General features: G+C 40.7%; 1 protein-coding gene across 38 annotated transcripts in view; it reads right to left on the bottom strand.

The window, feature by feature from the left end:
* Positions 1-18,400, bottom strand: part of MADD (MAP kinase activating death domain) — an 80,082-nt gene that overhangs the window by 39,302 nt on the left and 22,380 nt on the right. For 23 of the 38 annotated variants that reach the window (XM_081020367.1, XM_081020366.1, XM_081020360.1 and 20 more), the window contains exons 7-15: positions 17,956-18,036; positions 15,225-15,281; positions 13,617-13,795; positions 11,854-12,089; positions 11,058-11,214; positions 10,323-10,426; positions 6,828-7,021; positions 5,367-5,647; positions 4,509-4,648 (exon numbers count right to left, since the gene is read on the bottom strand). In XM_081020367.1, the coding sequence (XP_080876493.1) occupies positions 4,509-4,648; positions 5,367-5,647; positions 6,828-7,021; positions 10,323-10,426; positions 11,058-11,214; positions 11,854-12,089; positions 13,617-13,795; positions 15,225-15,281; positions 17,956-18,036 (1,429 nt within the window). The remainder of the gene's footprint in view (positions 1-4,508; positions 4,649-5,366; positions 5,648-6,827; positions 7,022-10,322; positions 10,427-11,057; positions 11,215-11,853; positions 12,090-13,616; positions 13,796-15,224; positions 15,282-17,955; positions 18,037-18,400) is intronic. The other 15 variants (XM_081020382.1, XM_081020381.1, XM_081020380.1 and 12 more) reach the window with 1 other exon arrangement.

Below are 18,400 nucleotides of genomic sequence, written 5' to 3' on the forward strand. Positions count from 1 at the left end.
GGGATAAACTAGACATGACCTTAAATGCAGCATAAAGGTTTTTAAACATGCAGGTAGCATCAGCTGGTGGGCACTAATGGGGAATTCCCCCACCCCAAGAAATTCCAGTTTCAGAAGAGGGATTTCATCAGGACCACAGTAGAAAAGATAGGCCTGACGGGCTGCCCTTCATGGCCCCTTCAGCACTTACTGAGCCCTTCCCAGTGCCTGTCATCACTTGGGTCTTCCAATGGCATTGTTACTGCAGAAGCCAGCATTGTCATCCTCCTTGCACTTTTCCATGGGCATATTCATAGTGGAAGCAGCCCTGTAACAGGCCACAAGTTGGGCAGCTACTTGGCTTCCAGGTCACTATGTACTTTTGGCTATAAAGTAAGCTTTCAAGTGAAGGGCAGGGGAAGTTGCTAGTAGCCTCCTCCTTCCTCTTATGTATGGCACCACAAACACCCAGAGGGAAGGGATGGGCCAGCCTGCCAGCCTCCCCTCCCCTTGTGAAAACAACAACAACAACATCCCCAGCCACTCTGGGCGGCTCCCAACAGAATATTAAAAACACGATAAAACATCAAACATTAAAAACTTCCCTAAACAGGGCTGCCTTCTAAAAGTCAGATAGTTGCTTATTTCCTTGACATCTGATGGAAGGGCATTCCTCAGGGCAGGCGCCACCACTTTGCAAGAGCTCCAGGTGAAGGCTGTGGCCATAGAAGCATCACTACCAGGTAGGCAAAGGATGGCAGGTACAGGGGTGGAACCAGGGCATGAGTCCCAGTGAGCTTTGCTGGGACATGTGGGTCCCAGCAACTGACAGGTCTGAGGAGGAGGAAGGAGGTTTGATCCCCAAAATTAGTAGCCCCCCATCACCTGATACTGTTTCAATTTCAAAAATCTGCATGTTACCACATTTAGCGTCATGTGTAGTTTCGCCCTCAACAGCAGGCTCTCTCTCTCTATGAGAAATGGAATAGTTCCTTACTTCTGCTACGATTCATGAAGATATTTTTGAAATGAGACAAGGGGAGGAGGAGGCAGAATAAACACTTTACTTGTTTATCCCGTTCCTCTACTTCTCCATTTCGTTTATTCAATGAAATGAATGTATTTAATTCAAAATCTTGACATTCCATCACTTACATTCCACTATCTCATTCTTAAAATGTGCAAGGCAATTAACATTCAAATCATTTAAAACATCAAATCGACACAGCAGATAAAATTCAGCTTTAAAAAAGACTGGGAACTAACACAATGGTTAGGCAGGATCAAGAGCATGTGAGACCACAGACCTGCTGGAATAAAAATTGTTTTAGCTGATGTCTAAATGTCTCTTAGAGAGGCAGCCACCCAGATCACCCCAGCCTGGGTGCTATTGTGGAAAAAATGACAACTGGTAACCAGAGTAGCTCGTTCAAGTTTATTGGCCCAAGGCTTTGAGTAACCAGCTCTTTAAACTGGGCTCTGAAACAGACCAGAAGCCAGTTAAATTGATAGAGTAAGAGCTCATCCAGACTTCCTTTGTGCCATATTCCCAGGCAGAGGTTTGCACTTCAAGGCACTGTGTCCAAGCACTCTTTTTTTTTACCCCAGCCTTTTCCCACTCTTTATTGTTGAATTGGAGCAAACGGTAAATCAGAATTGCCATTTGTTCAAATTCAGCATTAAAGAGTGGGTTTTCCTGGGGAAAGCTCTGGAGGGGAAAAAAGTGCTCAGACATGGAGCTTTAAAGTACACACCTGTGATTAGAAAGTGCAGAGCCAAAGGTAAGTGTGGATGAGCCCTCACTCTCCCCCAAAATCTGAGTCATGCCTAAATTTTGTTTGCTGGTTTTTGCACTAGTTGTAGCTTCTGTACATTTTCCCCGGGCAATCCACTTAAGGCACCTTATAATAGTTCAAACTTGATGTAACCAGTGCATACACAACTTCGGCTATTATCTGCCTTCTCCAGGAACATGTACAATTGGTGCACTACCTGATTGTTCAAAGGGAGCGGGACCCAACACAAAACACAGGTGAACCACTATTTTTGAGACAGCAGTACTATTGAACAGGAGAATTAGTAGCCCTATGACAATGTTGCTCACCTGACGTGATTGGAAACAAATGAGGGAAGACCTGAGCTAGCTCTCTCCCTTCCACTACATTCTTATCTCCCGCCCCTCCATTGTTGGTGTTTTGGAGGGCAAATATCTGCAAGCAGGGAACTTTAAGTGCATGGATATCTAGGACAAATACAGTAGGCTGCACACTGCAGTTGTTTGCCATACAAGGAAAACAGTGGGGCTGTGCAAAGTTAACTAGCACATCCCAGCTACAGTGATTCCTCTATTGCATGAGAACACCACCTGAATAGGGTTTGTGCCCTATCTGAATTAATTTCAAAAAGGAGCTAGCAACACAATCCTTGTAGAAAAGAGCACTACATAACTAGGGCCCATCACCAAACATGTCTTGTTGCTAGTTTCTGTCAACCTCACTCACCCCAGTTGGAGAAAGCTCATGGAACAGGTCCCACCAGAAGATCTCAACGCCCAAAGCTGATTCCAAAGCTATGAAGGGCTTAACTTTTCAGGATGTCATGAAATGAGTGTGGGGCTTCTGCTCAATTCCATGGCACTATGTCCTGTGGAATCCAGCAAAGTTCCATCTCCACCCACCCCCTTGCTGTTTAATGTCTATATGAAACCACTGGAACAACTCATCCTGGAATTTAGGGCTCAGTGCCATCAATGTGCTTAAGACACTCAGCTCACCCACTCTCTATTCCATCTGAATCAGGAGAGGCTGTGCAGGACTGGTGCCTAGGGGCAGTGATGGACTCAGTGAGAGCCATTAATCTGAAGGTGAATCATTGTAAGATGGAAGCGCTATAGGTAGGTGGTCCAAGTCCAGGAATTAGGGAGACTCCCCATGAAGGAACAGGCACATAGCATGGGTGTTCTTGATTCAAACCTGCCATTGGAGACACAGGTGGCCTCAGTGATCAACTATGACTGGTTAACCATCTAAAGACGCTGTTTGACCAGGATAGCCTGAAATCAATAATTCATGTACTAATAACCTCACAAATGTAGGGGAGGGATAAGGGAGCAATTTGACTCAATTCACATTTAAAGCTGAAAATATCAAATTTGCACTTTTCAAAACAATATGGGAAACGGTCTTCCCTCAAAATTTGCGCTTATCTGAATTTTGTGATGCAGTTCTCCAACCAACATTTACAAAAATGCATATATGAAATTGCATAGAAATGACTATATTAGTGAAAATAACATACAAAATGCATCATATTAGGAGAATTTGCTTGCAGAAATGTTGACAGCAATCAAAAGTATATACAAATATGTGTTTATGAGGAGAAATTCAGGCTAAAACCGTGAAGCATTTTCACAGGGGTTTTTTCTTAATTTATTGCAAATTGCTTCAGAAATGTGGGGAAGTGCAGAGAAGATTGGTAAAATGATCAACTGAGAGAACCAAAACTGATAGATTCTTCCATACCTAACATGAGGTTACCCTTAAAGACAGCCCAGAAGCAGCAGCGACTGAAGAATGTGACAGCAAGGCTGTTAAATAGGGGAAGTAGATGGGATCATTTTACAGCAATCATCAGAGCTCTGCACTGACTGCCTGTGAGCTACTAGGGCAAATTCCAGGTGTTTGTACTGATGTAATAAAGCCCAAATAGCTTGAGGCCAAAGCAAATTGAAAAGCACCTCCCTCATAGGGCCATCTTGGTGGCAGATCCACAACTGACAAACTCCCTCCCCATGGAATTTGTGTTGTTCCCCACATAGTTACTATTTAGACAATAATAAAACATATTTTGCCACTTTTGTCATTTTGGCCATAAATTGGTTCTGAGATTGAACAGTACTGTTATCATGCTGCTTTGTTATACTATTTTTAATTATCCACTGTATTTTTTATGTTGTGCGCCACCCTGAGCTCCTTTAGAAGGAAGGGCAAAATGTAAATGAAAATCATCATCATCTTCTTCACACCAGTTCCTGCTATAGCCTTTGCATGTGGTTTATTATACCTGCAAACCTCAGCAATTGTGAAAGCAGAAGCAAAATGTAAATATTAAGGGTCACAGAGGACAGAGCATACTATTAGTACTGAGTAAGCGACTATTAGTACTGATTAGTACACTTCCTTCATTCAATTTGGCACCAAGCACACCAACGTTGCTCTCTGAGCTACCCAGACTAATTTCCAGCTCCCAATTCCAAGGTCTGCTCCCTAGTGCTAACATTTAACCAAACCCAGTCCCTATTCTTCTCTAATAAGCCAAGACTCCTGTTGCTTCCCTTGCTTCTGCTTTTGCAAAAGATGCAAGCAGTAGATGAATGTCATGTATTAAGCAATAGCCAATGACTTTCACAGGGTTGGTGCCTTTGGGTCAAATACTTTATTTCCATTAAGTATTCTTCTTTCTGTGGGTCTCTTCCCCACTTTCTTCCCACCTGCTGTTCAAATTTGCAAATAAGAAACAATTATACATACTGGCAAAGGACATAATGCCCCCAAAACCTTCACTGCTGTTGTTGGATATTGTAGAATTTGGGGAACTGGCATGAGAATCCGATTCCGCATCAGACTCGTTGCCTAGCTTTAAGCTGTTGGGGCGCAGAGGCTGCAGAGGCCTATAAAAGAAAAGACAATGGTGTTACATTGTTGGCATCGTTCTGTATCCTGCAACTCAAAAGATTGTTGGGCCCCATCTCGTATCAGTAACACAAACAGCTGATATGGTGTCAGTTTGGCAATTGCCATGTCAACTGATGCCTATTTTAGAATAGAGCAAGTATGAAAACAAAGGCAACAGAAAAGTGATCTTCTGCAGATTCGAAGTACCACCCATCAACCAGAACAGTAAACATCTTGAAATACTTCCAAGAGAATAATTAAAGGCCTCTTCCCCAAGTAATTATATGTCCCACTCAATACAGGGACTCATCAAAGTGCTGTGGTCCCAAGCTGCTACATATGTGGTTGTGAATACTAGAACTATGTGGTCAAATCATATGACTTTTCCCTCCAAGTTGTCATTGTCTATCCCAGCTGGCTGTCACATGGGGAAAACCCACATAGATCCTTCCTTCATGTGTTCCCCCAAGTGGTGCAGGACTGCACCAGAGAACAGAAGCTTCCTTGATACTGTAGGTCCTGAAATGCTGATGTGTTTAATATATATCCCTCTAGGTCTGAGGGAATACGATAAACACCTAAGAAAATCATTAGAAGATATCTGAACTGCAAGGGGATTTTCTGAGGATAATGCATGGTACTAAGCACAAAGTAACAAGATTAGTAAAATTCCAGTGTGGCCTTCATGGAGTCCTGAATTTAGTGATATCTCACCGATTGCCATTGAGGTTCTGATTGAACTTCGGTGTATAGCTTTCTTCCTGTTCATCCTCTTCTTCCTCTGCTGGGAACCCATACTGTGGTTCAAAGTATGGGTTATCATACTCTCTTTTCTTCACCATTCCATCCACGGAACTCAAACTGTTTGCTGGATTCTCACTATCACGACGTTCAACACTCATTTTGGGAAAATTCGGTTGTAAAGGCAAACTGGGGAGGTGATTTGAAAACCCAGCTACCATCTTCTCCTCCATCTCTGCTGAATCAGCAGACTCCTTTGTAAAACAAACAAAAATCCTATTTGTCTACAAATACATATCCACATAACAGCTGGTGTCAGGTGCAAGAGGGCCCTAAGATTCTGAAGGCCAATTGTTATCTTTATTTCTAACATTGCCTATACTAAATGAGCTTACATCATCTCTCTGCAATTTTGTCTCCCATGTCTAACATTTCACAATTTATTTGCCGCATTAGACCAGCTGTTTTCTTTATAATAAACTGTATTAATATTAAATGTTCATCCATTTTCTAACACTTCTTAAATTGTCTCAAATATTGTCTCATGATTTCATCACTGTATTAGCTCATCACTACCTCTAAAGAAACATGGCTGCTCACTTGAAAAATTTCATCCTAGGTACAGTGTTGTTCACAGGGCTTCCATACAGATCTATGTATAATACTTATTTCACATAAAAGCCAATAATTATATATCATAACCAGTCTACTTCCCTGCTCTCAGATTTTAATTTTTTTAAGCATTCCTATTGGCTTGGAGAATATGAATATGTGAGCACCTGTCTTTTATTAGTGAGGAATGAACCATATGACTGCTGTTCACCATAGTTTTATATCAAATGCATAATTGTGACATATCTCAAATGCATAATAGTGACATAAATTCACTGTCATCTACTTTTCTCTAGTAACATTGGCCATGTTTTCACATCACGGTAAGTCATAAACCATGGCTTCCCATACATGAGCCAATCATGCCCAGTTTGCTTCTCCCCACAAGAGCTAGGAAGGGGGGAAAGCACAATCCTTGGCTTAGTGTTATGGATCATAGTTTGTTTCCTCCATGTACTAGCAGGGAGAACAAAAGAGCCCAGAGAAGTTCATTCATTGTAAACTAATAACCATGGTTTACTGTGATGTGCATATCAGACCAATAAATATTAAGAACACAAAATGACAAGAGTTTTTTTAATTATTCATTCTCCATGTATCTTCCCAAAAGAAGTACAAAGCAGCTAAGAAATCCTTTCCATTTTTATGCCTCAGTCTATGCCTCAGACTGATAAGAAGTGGTTCATGAGGGAACAAATGCCCCAAACAAATCCAGCCTTTGATGAAGACCAAAGTAGTAAAACTCCAATCATCTTCAGGGTCCTTCCTATCATTCCTGTATCTCTTGCCTCCCTTACTTATACAATAAGCCCCATTACACACATGATTCACTCCATGGATGACAGTGCTGGGGCTGCTGCTGGCTGTAGTGCTTGAACTTGACCGAGGCTGATTGTTGTCTTGGGAGTTTTCACTATCAGGGGCTTGTTCATCCATATCACCCGAGTACTCCTGGAAGTCATCAAATTCCACTTCACTTGCATCACCCAGAGCTGCATGGGTTAGAGGATCCACATCTGTAAATAGATATTATACACATAAGTTCATAGGGTCAACAAAAATCACAAAGGCCCAGTCTGCATGTAACACTAAGGCAAACCATGGCTTAGCATGTGCTCCTCCCTGATCCTGCTGCCGCCATGCTGCCTAGGCAAGTGATGGTACGGCTTAACATTACGTCTAAATCTAGGCTCATGGTTCGTCTCCTTCAGACAAACCATGAGCAGTAGACCAATACCAAACTTTAGTTACAGGTTGTGGTTTGTCTGGAGCAAGAAAAGCCATGGGCCCAGATAAGGCATAACTCTTTGCCAAACCATGACTTAGCCTACAAAGCAAGGTGGCAGTAGGACGAGTGGTGGGGAGCAGCTGGGAACTTTCATATTTGCTAATTTGCCATTTGAAAACTGGATCAAAATCTAACTCTAAACAGCAAGCTATTGCAAAATGTAGCTTTATAATTATTTACTATAGGGATAGCTAACTAATTTTTTTTTGCCTGTGGGCAGCATTCACCCTTGTCCAACTCTCATGGGGCCATATGTCAATGGTGAAAGCGGCCAGATGTGGATGTGGCCACCTACACTCTCATACGTATGATTGATCTGATGAGTGCGAAGGGAGCTATTTGCATCCACATTAGGGCAGTGGCCACAGAGCATCCCAGCACTATGTTCTACTTTTTTTGCCACCCTTGCAAAAAATTAGTGGGGTCTGAGTTGGGGGACAGGAAAAAATGCTCAGGGACCACATCATCATGTGCCTGGGTCAGGAGTCAACCACTCCAGCTTTAAAATGTAAAAAATAAAGGGAAGTAGTGTCCAAGTCCATTTACTTGATGAGAAAATATGACATTTACAATGTAAGTACTTTTTTTGTTTTTGTTTTTTTTTAATCATATTTATTAAAATTTCCAATAATAACAGAATAAAGAAGATAGAAAAGATAAAGAAAAAAAAGAAAGAAAAGAGACCAATTTTAAACCCTTATTTTCATAACCTTCTTTCTGGGACTCCCTCCTTCCCCTCCCGACTGTATTCCCCTTTCCCTACGTTGGTTCCACAAGTTCTCATTCCCAATTTAACCTAATATGTTATGCCTAATAGCCAATTTAAATTACAATCTTAACATCACTCCTCACCTTTAACAAAATAGAACAAAGATTTTTTTCCCCAAAATCTACCCCGTTTCCTTCCACGAATTCCCCCTTTTCTTTTTTTTCCCCAAAACTTGTTAAATCAAAATACCAAAGTTATATATAAAAAAAAAATTTAAAAGATAGAAAATAGAAGAAGGTTCCAGAAGTTGATTACATAGCCTTTGGATTCTAGAATTCCCCCTCCCTTCCCCGGTTTAGATTCCCTATGTCCATCAGTCTGTATGTTGTCGGCCTGGAGGTCTCAAGTCCACAGCCAAACTTTCTCAATTCATCTTGCCGGTTTTCTTTAAATTTACTTGTTTTGATAATGTTTAATTTCAAAAGTCCAGTCTAATCGAGGCCTTTAATTTCCCTTGATCATTGTTACTCCTCCCATTGTTCTTGCCGTGGCGTAGTTGGTCCTTTACTCTTTTGTTTCTTACTTTCTCAGGTTTCTGTCTTGTTCAGCTGCAAAACCATTCTTATTCTGAAATCTAGTATCTCTACAGAGGTTTGTTATTCAGGAGCTTACTTAAATAGAAAGATTCTATTGTGTTGTCACCTCTGTAGACAAAACAAATATTTCAGTTTTGCTACTTTCCCAGGAGCTAAGACCAGTAGTACACATCCCAGAGTAGTTTTCCATATACGCCGCTTGTAATGTCCCAAAGCCCCTCTAGAGGGATTGCAATAACTTTGTGTCCTCTCATCCAAAAGTCAAATTGTTGTTTCTTTTTCCACCCGACATTTTATATCCATATTTATATCCAATTGTATCAAAATTAACCAGCAAAATACTTGTAGCAAAGTCCTCTTTATATTCTCAAGATTTGACAGCTACTTTGACAGCTGTCAAACTCTCCATCTCTCTCCGCCAGGTTCTCTGAATCGCCCCGGTTCCCGGGGGGGGGGGGTTGCCTTTTCCCTCTCACCCTCGACTCTCCTCCAGCACAATTCTTGTAGTAATTCCATCGTGGAATTTGGTATTTTTAGTCAGCAATAAACTTCTGAATTGATCTTGGTTTCTCAGTCCTTGTTTTAGCATGTTTACAATCAGGGAGGGGACTGACTTCCTTTTTAGATCCCCCCCGCTCGTGCCGAATCCGAAAAAAAAAAAATTCCTTTTTTTTTCCTCCTTTTGTACCCGGTTACCCAATTACTCACGGGTTTTTGTTAAATGTCCGAATTTCAAATGGAAGAAGCCAGCGCTCTCCGACGAATGGCATGCGGCTGCACTCGGCAGGGGAAGCGATAGACTCAAAGTACCACGCCACTCCCAGGCACCCGATCCGTAGCCTTTAAAAAGGCTCCTTCACGAGTCGGGAGGGCGCTGACGGTACCAGCCGAGTCCCCATGTCCACGGGCCCCGTGCCCGTGGTTTTTAAGGGTCCCCGCGTCGCCGGCGCGGTAGGACCCAGCCCCTGCCGAGCCGACTCCCTCCGGAGCTCGGAGGGAGTCCGCCATTCGGCGATGGCGCCAACCCGGAAGTGTAAGTACTGACCAGAAACCTCAATAAAACAAAAGCCAGATTTTCTCCAGTATGGCTTTTAAAAAATATTTCTATACTGCCCTTCACACTGCCTGTCACAAAGCTGTTTACAATATAAAAACACAAAAATGCATAACATGGTAACAAACAAAAACATTACCACCAGCACCCCACTGTTTAAAAGGCCATAGATTGTAAAATTAGCCAAAAGCCTGGGAGAAGAGGAATGTTTTTGCCTAGTGGCTAAAGATATGTAATGAAGATGCCAGACGAGGCTACTTGAAGAGAGCATACCAAAAGCAGAGAGACACCACTGAAAAAGCCCATTCTAGCTGCAAATGACATTCTAGTCACAACACTGCTGGTCTATGACTGTAATAAACTGATTGAAATTCTAGTCACAACTGAAGATCCCTGTCAAGGTAAGAAAATGTATATTTAACCAAAAAAAGCAGCCAATCAGCTTTTACCTATACTGTACTGAATACTCTCTTTTACTGTCTTCAAGAGTGAGTAAAACTTTTGGCTGGGTGGCACAAGATGTTAAAAGTAAATATACCTGTTTACCTAAACACAACATATCTTCCCAAGTCATTCACAATTATCTTAGGTTCTTTCTCTCTCAAAGCAATTAAATCAGACCAAAGCATGCACGTAGAGTTAATTAAATTATCAACTCAAAGTTACTCACTTGGAGTGTCACCATTGATGTCACACTTCATCATTTCACTAACAAAATCACCAAGGGATGAATACGAAGAGCTGGAGTCATCATAATCCACACTGTCACTGCCACTATTTTAAGGGGGAAAGGGTGAGAAAGAATTAGAAGTGGCAAAAAAGGAAAGAAAAATATATAGCAATAGAGAATGAGAACAGACCAGCAATAGAAAGAGAAGCAACTAAATGGAATATTTTATACTACAAGGCTATGGTGGCATAGGTTTTGTTAAATGAACAGCTTCTCTTAAGTAGTAGGTCGTAATATATACTGTATAGCTCTGTGTTTGGAAATATAGTTTTTAAAAAGAAAGGGGACAACTTATTTTTACTCTACCAGAAGCATTTTAAAGGGTGCAGAAGATGGAAGGTTAATAAGGAGGTGTTACGAGTAGCATACTGCAGCAACAGAGACTGACGCCCACCTGTTATATTTTCAACACTAGCCAAAACCCTTTTTCTTCTGCCAGTCTTTTAAAAATGCTTTTCAGAACCTTTAGATTTGGATTTTATGATACCCTGAACTCCTGACTTCACTGTATTTTTTTTGTCTTGCATTGTTAATGTTTTGTCAGATTATCTGTTAAACTGCTTTGGAAACCAGTGCTGGAAGCAGTATTGAATTTTTTCAGGGGAAAATGGAAAAAAAACCAGAAAGACAAAGGCCACTTAGAACCAGCTACATAAAGTTGCTCTCCCCACTAACCTATCATCAGTAGGTTCAGAATCTGTTTCTCTCTCTATTGGGACACTCAGTGCTTCAGCTAGTTGAGAATTGCTGTCATAGACACGGTAATGAATTGGCTGCAATTGATGAGCATACCACTTTGGCTTATCACCAATCAGAGCAGGGTCAAACATGTCTGTAGAAATAGTAAGAAAAATGAAGTTATTTCCATGATGTCATCCCCCAAAGTCTCAATCAAGTGGGGCTGCAGCTGCCCTACAGAAATTATATTGTAAATGGTAGGCAAAACATCAGTCCATAGAAATATATTTGCTTAATGGGGTTTGAAATTAAACTGAATGTAGAGCTGTCCCTCCATAGAACAGATACATACATAATTTTATTTGTATGCCAACTTTCCACAGTTCAAACCATGCTCAAGGGGGGCTTACAGCATGAAAAAATACATAACTACAACACAACAAAAGTAGTCATGAGCGATAAATAAAACAATAAAAAATACACAACCAAACATAAACCACAACAATTCCACACATCTGAGTTAAGATACAAAAAACAGCAACAGTCCCCAGCCCAAACACACCAGCCCAAGAATCAGTTCAGCAGCCTCAGCTTTTTGTAGCTGGAGTCAGTTAGGGCCCTACCTTTCTAGGTCAGGTGAAAAAAGGCCTGCAAGGCAAGGGATAAGTCTTCCAGGTCTCACAGCCAAGATGGTCAGATAGGATGCAGGAGACACTATTTCCTGACACTACTTTTGTATTAGAAGATTCAGCATTAATCAAGAGGTAGCAGTAAACACAAGGCCAAGACTTACTGTTGTGGATTCTTTGGAAAGCATAATTAGTTGGGTTGAGTGACCATTCCCCAAAGTATTCCACTGCCTGTGTCTTCGACAATTTATCTGCAAAAGGTGTCTGTTTTGGTCTTGAGGCTAAGAACGAATTGGCCTGAAATGCAACCACTGGCCGGGGGAAGAGGCGAAGTGTGCGAGTATGCATCTGGAATCCTTGTAAAACATTTGGTGAATTGAAGAATCTCACCATGGCAACCCTAAAAAAATCCAAAAGGTTGGTAATATATTCAACATGACAAGTCTGAAGGACACAGTACATTCACATATCATGAAAAGCAAATTCTACATTTGCCTCTAGTAAGGGAAGGACAGCGGAATAAGTTCACCCATTCATAGCTAATATCAATTGCGGCCTCAAGACAAAATATGCCCTATGGAAATAAAAGAAACATCAGTGCCCCTATTGTGCTGGGACCAAGGACAAATATATTTGGCTTCTATTCTCACTTTCTTTGCAGCAAGCCTAGGGTACAAAGATGATATTGAGTTCAATTATCAACTCTGACGGCAAATAATCTCTTTTACAGTAGTTGGGCCAAACAGCCAAAGCCAATGGAAGGCACTCCACACCACCGAAGTCTCAAGTGGCAGCAGTAATGGAACCAGGAGAAGTCCCAAACTATGATCCCACTCTTTCAGAGGTAGTGTGACCCCTTCTAGAGCAGGCTGGACATTGAAGCTGGATAGAGGAACCATCCACTAACCATATCTCAGTCTTGTTGGATTATATTTCAACTTCACACAGTTGAAATCTGGCTGGTTGAAATCCCGCAAATTGATTGCTCACAAGGCAGAGAGCTTAGAAGCTCCTTTTGCTTTGGGTTTCCCCAACATGGAAAGAACTTTTAAGCTCTCAGACCTGCTAACTGTGCTTTGGAACACTCTTGAGAGATCTCGTGGAAACTCGGATGGTCCCACAAGATGTCACGGGAGCATCTCAGAGCCCAGTAAGCAAGTCTGAGAGCTTAAAAGCTCTCTGCCTTCCTTGAAAAGAAAGACAACCACACAGGTGTGGTTCCAAGTGTATATGCATTTTTCCATGTACATGTCATTTCTGGAACGTAACCCCCACAGAAGATTCGATCATACAGTACTACAACCTAACAGTGACTCAGTACATTCACTGTCTCGCCTGCAGAAGATGAAAAGGAGAAATGGAGCTGCTTGTCATCAGCATAAAGAGGACAATGAGCTATAGAACTCTGTATGAACCTACTCAATGGTTACCTCTACATTTTTTTTCTATTTTAAAATTTCAATTAGAAAACATAGTCAGATTTAACAGAATATGTATCTCAAAACAAAAGACTAGGAATAGCCAACAGGATGCTCTCCAAATGGCGTAAACCACAACTTTCATAATCCATGACCCACTGATCGTGCTGGGCTTGGGCCAATGTTAGTTGTTGTCCAAAATATATCTGGAGGGCATCACACTGGCTGACCCCTGTAATGGACTGTGTGGAATCCGTATATACACAAGAGAATCTCATCCTCTAGTCTTATGCAGCCTAAGCAGTAGAAAATATTGTTAAAAACTGATGGTAGCTCACATAGAGTGTGTTCTAGTTTATAACAATAAATGTTCATGAAAAAGACAATGAAAAAGCATTTGCTTTTTTACTGGAAGGCCACAGCATTTCAGCTAACATTTTCTGCAGGACAGAGCAGCAGACCTTCCAGTGTATTTGGAAATTTAACAAAAATACATTGCTCAGACTCACCGAGTGGCCACATCCACGGAGTCTACATCATTGCCATAGATCAGGGGGTTGAACTCTGTAGAAGGTGTGGACTGCATGTCATTCTGAGGTTTCCCCGTAAGCAGTGGGATCTCCTGGCTTTCATGAAACTTCTCTAGGTTAAGAATAGGCTGGGTATTCAAGCTCATGCTAGCCAAAGCCTGAAGGGCAATAGGTCACAAGGGTAATAAATAAGAACGGCATTGTCAAAACTGCTTAAACTCATGGACAAACACAACCCAAGTGAAATGTTCTAGTTCCCCAGAATCAAAATACACCTCTTTCAGCAGATCAGTAAACTTTTAAGCACTCTTTGACTAACCTTTGACTGCTCCAAGCAGAGAAAAAGAGAGGACCTTACAACCATTTTACATAACAAATTTAGAATGCTGAATGGTAAATCTAATGACTTATTGGTTGACTGATTTAGTCACTTTATCTTGCCCAAAGCAACCCAAAGCAACTTAAAATCCCCCAGGCTAACTAGTATTGGGAGGAGGGCAGGTGAGTAAAACAAGATTTATAAATATATATTCCCCCCCCCCCCCAAATATACTGGAAACTAACATGAGGAAGGTGAAATCCACCCTTTCAGTAGCTCAACTGTATAAAACCAGAGGATGGGTGTGTTAAAAATTAATAAACTGAGGCACTCCACAGAGTACCCCAAACACCAGAGATAAGGCAGATGGTGGCACAAGAAAGGACTTTTTTTCCACCTGTAGTATTCCAGTTGTAAAACACCTTTCCTGAAAGAAGGCACCTGGAGTTCACTTTGTTATCCTGTAGGCACAGGGTTACGTCCCAAGGTATATTAATAATTTCACATTTGTTAAGTACTGGTTGTTTTACAAATTTCCACTGCAGTTTTTTAATGTTTAATGCCGTCGTGCATATTTTATTACTTTATTTTTATTTTTAATTGCATTGTAAACCACCCTGTGATAATTTTATTTATTTATTTAAGATATTTGTATGCCACCCTTCATAACAATCCACTCAGTATTATTCTCTGCACTGAGATCCCAACTCCATCAATTTAAAAACTATCTTTTCAATCCAAATAAAGGTGCAGGGTCACTATGCTAGTCAGGGAAGCTCAGATTTCTAGGACACACTGTTTTAAACTCTACAGTCTTCTGCAGCTCACATGGCAAAGCTAGTATTTTCACAGAACTAACAACTCATGGTCTGACAACATCACCCAGAACATGAAGCATATAAGAGTTAAAGTTTTCACTTCTGCATGTAGTACACAATCTCATCAATCTAATTTTGCCTCGTCCTCCACTTCTTAACAGTTGTGGCCATCCTACAAACCTCGTGCCTTTCCCCTCGGCTTGAAAAGTGAGATGAGTGCCACATCCCATAGTTGCCTTTGACTGGACTTAACTATCCAGGGGTCCTTTACCTTACCTTTTTTTTTTTTTTACCTAATCCTCCCCGTTTTTCTCAATGTCTGCTTCTCTCTCTCAACCTCCTTGTCCTTCTGTAAAGTTCATTTCCCCACCCCCCAAAGCAAATAAATCAAAACAGGTTAAAAAATAATCCAATGGAAACTTGAGGCAGAAAAGAGTAAAATAAAGACACCTTTTTGTCAGGCGTGAGCAGCTGTTTCTGAGTGATTGCAGTCATGCTAACCAGACACTGGAGGCAAGATGGAAGATCACATGACAACACCAGCGGACAATCAGAGGCAAGACGAACACATGATCACAGAGAGACAGATGGAGAAAAAACTATTACTACTAATACCACAGATGAGAAAGGAAATAAAAAGGGATCATAAACAGTCACAGTTCCTGAGCAAGGCCAGACTGCTTTCACCCCACACATCTGCTTGCATACACTTTTTTTAAACGGACTACTAGCCAGCTGTTTTCAATATAAATATTTATAATGACACTGATCTGAAAGGGCAACAATAAGCCCGTATATATTTGTTAAGTATTTATGCATGCATAATACTGTTGCGCCAATATTTCCCACTACCATAACTATGTTTTGTCACAAGGCAGTCACCTTCACGATGTCACCCACATTTCCTTTGCTTTACCCTGTGGATAGTAAGGTTTTGTGTCATGCATCATAGAATGAAAGGAATGGTTATTATTCTTTTGTTCATTCACTTCACGCTACTCAAATGTGTGGGAGTTTTGCTGAATAGCCCCTAAACTGTGGAGAGAGAAAAGCAAACAGATTCTGAACGAGCGGCTGGGGATTCTACTGTAAGGGTCAATGGCTGTTCACTGCAACAGGTTACATAGGAAATCACAGACGGTTAAATGTATAGTTCTGCTCTTCTATGGGAGCCAGAAACAGCAGCTTTTGTACTGCTACTCTTAACACTTTACCTTTAAATACTGCATGCAGCATGCAAGGAGGTGTGGGGGAAAGAACAGAAATAAAATCATAAAACCTATTTTGACAGACTCATTCAATCTGACTAAAACCAATAAATAGCTTCACAGGATTAGAGAAAGAGAACAAATATGGGCCTCATAGGCAGCAATATGAAAATGGAGAAAATGATGATTAAGAAAAGGGAAGGCAAGACAACTGAAAGCCCAGAGATTCTAAAGGGTGTATCATGCGGGAAGCAGATTTGTGTGTAGATATTAAGTACTGGTTTAGATGACCATTTTAAATGTAATGATGAAGCATTTTATGTAGTGCACAATATGCCATGAAGCTCTGATATGTATGATTATCTTACAGTAATGCAGGTTTTAAATGGGGATTGATTAAGGATGAGATAAACCATAGCCTACCACAGCTTCAAATACATGAAAATGAGTTAACAATACACAGTAATAACACCTGCTGATTTCAATGTTTCATGACCACACCAAAATGCTCATATGAAAACACACTGGTGGTTTTTTTTCCGGGGAGGGGGGTCTCCCAATCCCTCAGAGCCAACTGGGGGAAGCCTTGTTGTGCAAGCAGAGGTCCTTGCACAGGGCTTCTGCTGACAGAACCAATTAGTTGAATCTCACCCAGGATCGCAAAACATAACGAAGTGACCTGGTTTGGATGTAATACTAAATCATAGTTCAGTGTTAGACTCACATGTTCCCCCTTTTCCTTCTGTCAGGGCTTCAAGGAGTTCAGAAGCTTTCATTTCCATGTTAGATTAATTGCGGCTTACTGTGCCATTCAAACCTGGAGAATGTGTGGCTCATTTTAACTATGATCAGCTGAAACAAGCCAAATTCATACCGGTTTAGGAAGCTGGCTTGTTTCAATTAATTGTAGTTACAATGAACCATAGTTTAGGGATTGGACTAAACTCTGGATCCACTAAACTCTGGTGGATCTACAACAGAAGCAGAACCTTCAGTTTTCCGCCTGAAAGACACACCAGAGGAGAGGCCTGAGGCTTGCTTTCATTTTGTGAATCTAAGTTTGGCCTCATTGAGGGGCAGAATTTCAATATAAGTAGGAAAATGAGAGCACCCCTAAACATTTTTTTAGAAAAAAAAAGCACTGGTTAAGGCTATTAGCTATTTACAAATCTGATCCAAAGCCTTTCTTACTTTTTTTATCTCTAGAGGCTCCTAGGCATTTTTACGTAAGCTTCTCTAAAGTGGAAACAGAAACAGAGGACAGAAAAGTAAGAAAGGCTTTGGATCAAATTGTAAATAGCATGCCACGAGAAGATTATTGTTCAAGAAAAACAGCTGAAAATGTAAATCTGCAGTTTCACAAGCCAAGTCAAATGAAAAAATAAGTGAACCTAAAAGAATATAGGGAGGCAATTTTTTGTTATTAGGGGAAATTTACAATGTGCTTTGAAAACAAGACTACAACTTCTACTTTGTGTCACTTAACAGAGAAAGAACTGGGGGGGGGGGTCAAAGTGTCTCCTCAAGGGAAAGGATACTTATTGGACCTTTGTGCAATAGTATAATTGGACAGAATCTGTATCTAAACACACACCGGCTTTCCCTAGTCATCCTCTAACCAAGACTGACTGTGTTCCAAAGGAGCCATTGCAAAGATATTTTTTTATTCATGGCACAGAGCTACAGAAGCCCCATTTTGGACAGCATAAGTTCCTGCATTGAATGAAGTATCACTAATGTACCCACTATCAGCTACCTGAAATAACTCTCTTTAACCACATTTCTCCTAATTTAGAAATGTTTCTTCATAGAAGTTGAAATAGTCATATTTACATTAGAGAGTCCACTTTGAGTCTGAACTTTAGTAATAAGTTGTCCCATTATGATGCTGCAAACTGTCACAGCATCCTTAGTTATCTAATATACTAGTAGTGGGAATTCTCCCAGCCACATTCACTAGAATCCTTACATACCTGCTTTAAGTGCTTTTTCAATTCTAAAGATTCTGGTTCCGGCAAAACAGGTAATGACTCAGCATTTGTAGGAACAATCACCTGGAATAAAAATTTATAGATAAAATTGCGTTTACAAAAACTCTTGGAGTGGACAGTCTTTTATGACTTCTTGGAAACAAGACAGAAATAGGGGCAGGAACCTTGAAGTGGATCTAATTTCTCCTATTGCTTATGCATTATTGGCTGTGCTCTAAGATGAATTCAGAACTGTCAAGCAGATGATTTGGTTTTCTAATCTGTCAACAAATTAAAATGTGACCTAATTATGTCACTTTGCTCCTTGGTAACAATTGTTTTAGAAAACATTTCCTTGCCCTTTCAATGGAATAATTTTTTTAAGTGTCAGAAGCAGTCACCATTTAATTATAATTTTAAATTGTTCTTTTAAATATTGTTTTAACAT

The sequence above is a fragment of the Podarcis pityusensis genome, assembly GCF_964106645.2.
Source record: "Podarcis pityusensis genome assembly, chromosome: 1".
In the NCBI taxonomy this organism is placed as follows: Eukaryota; Metazoa; Chordata; class Lepidosauria; order Squamata; family Lacertidae; genus Podarcis; species Podarcis pityusensis.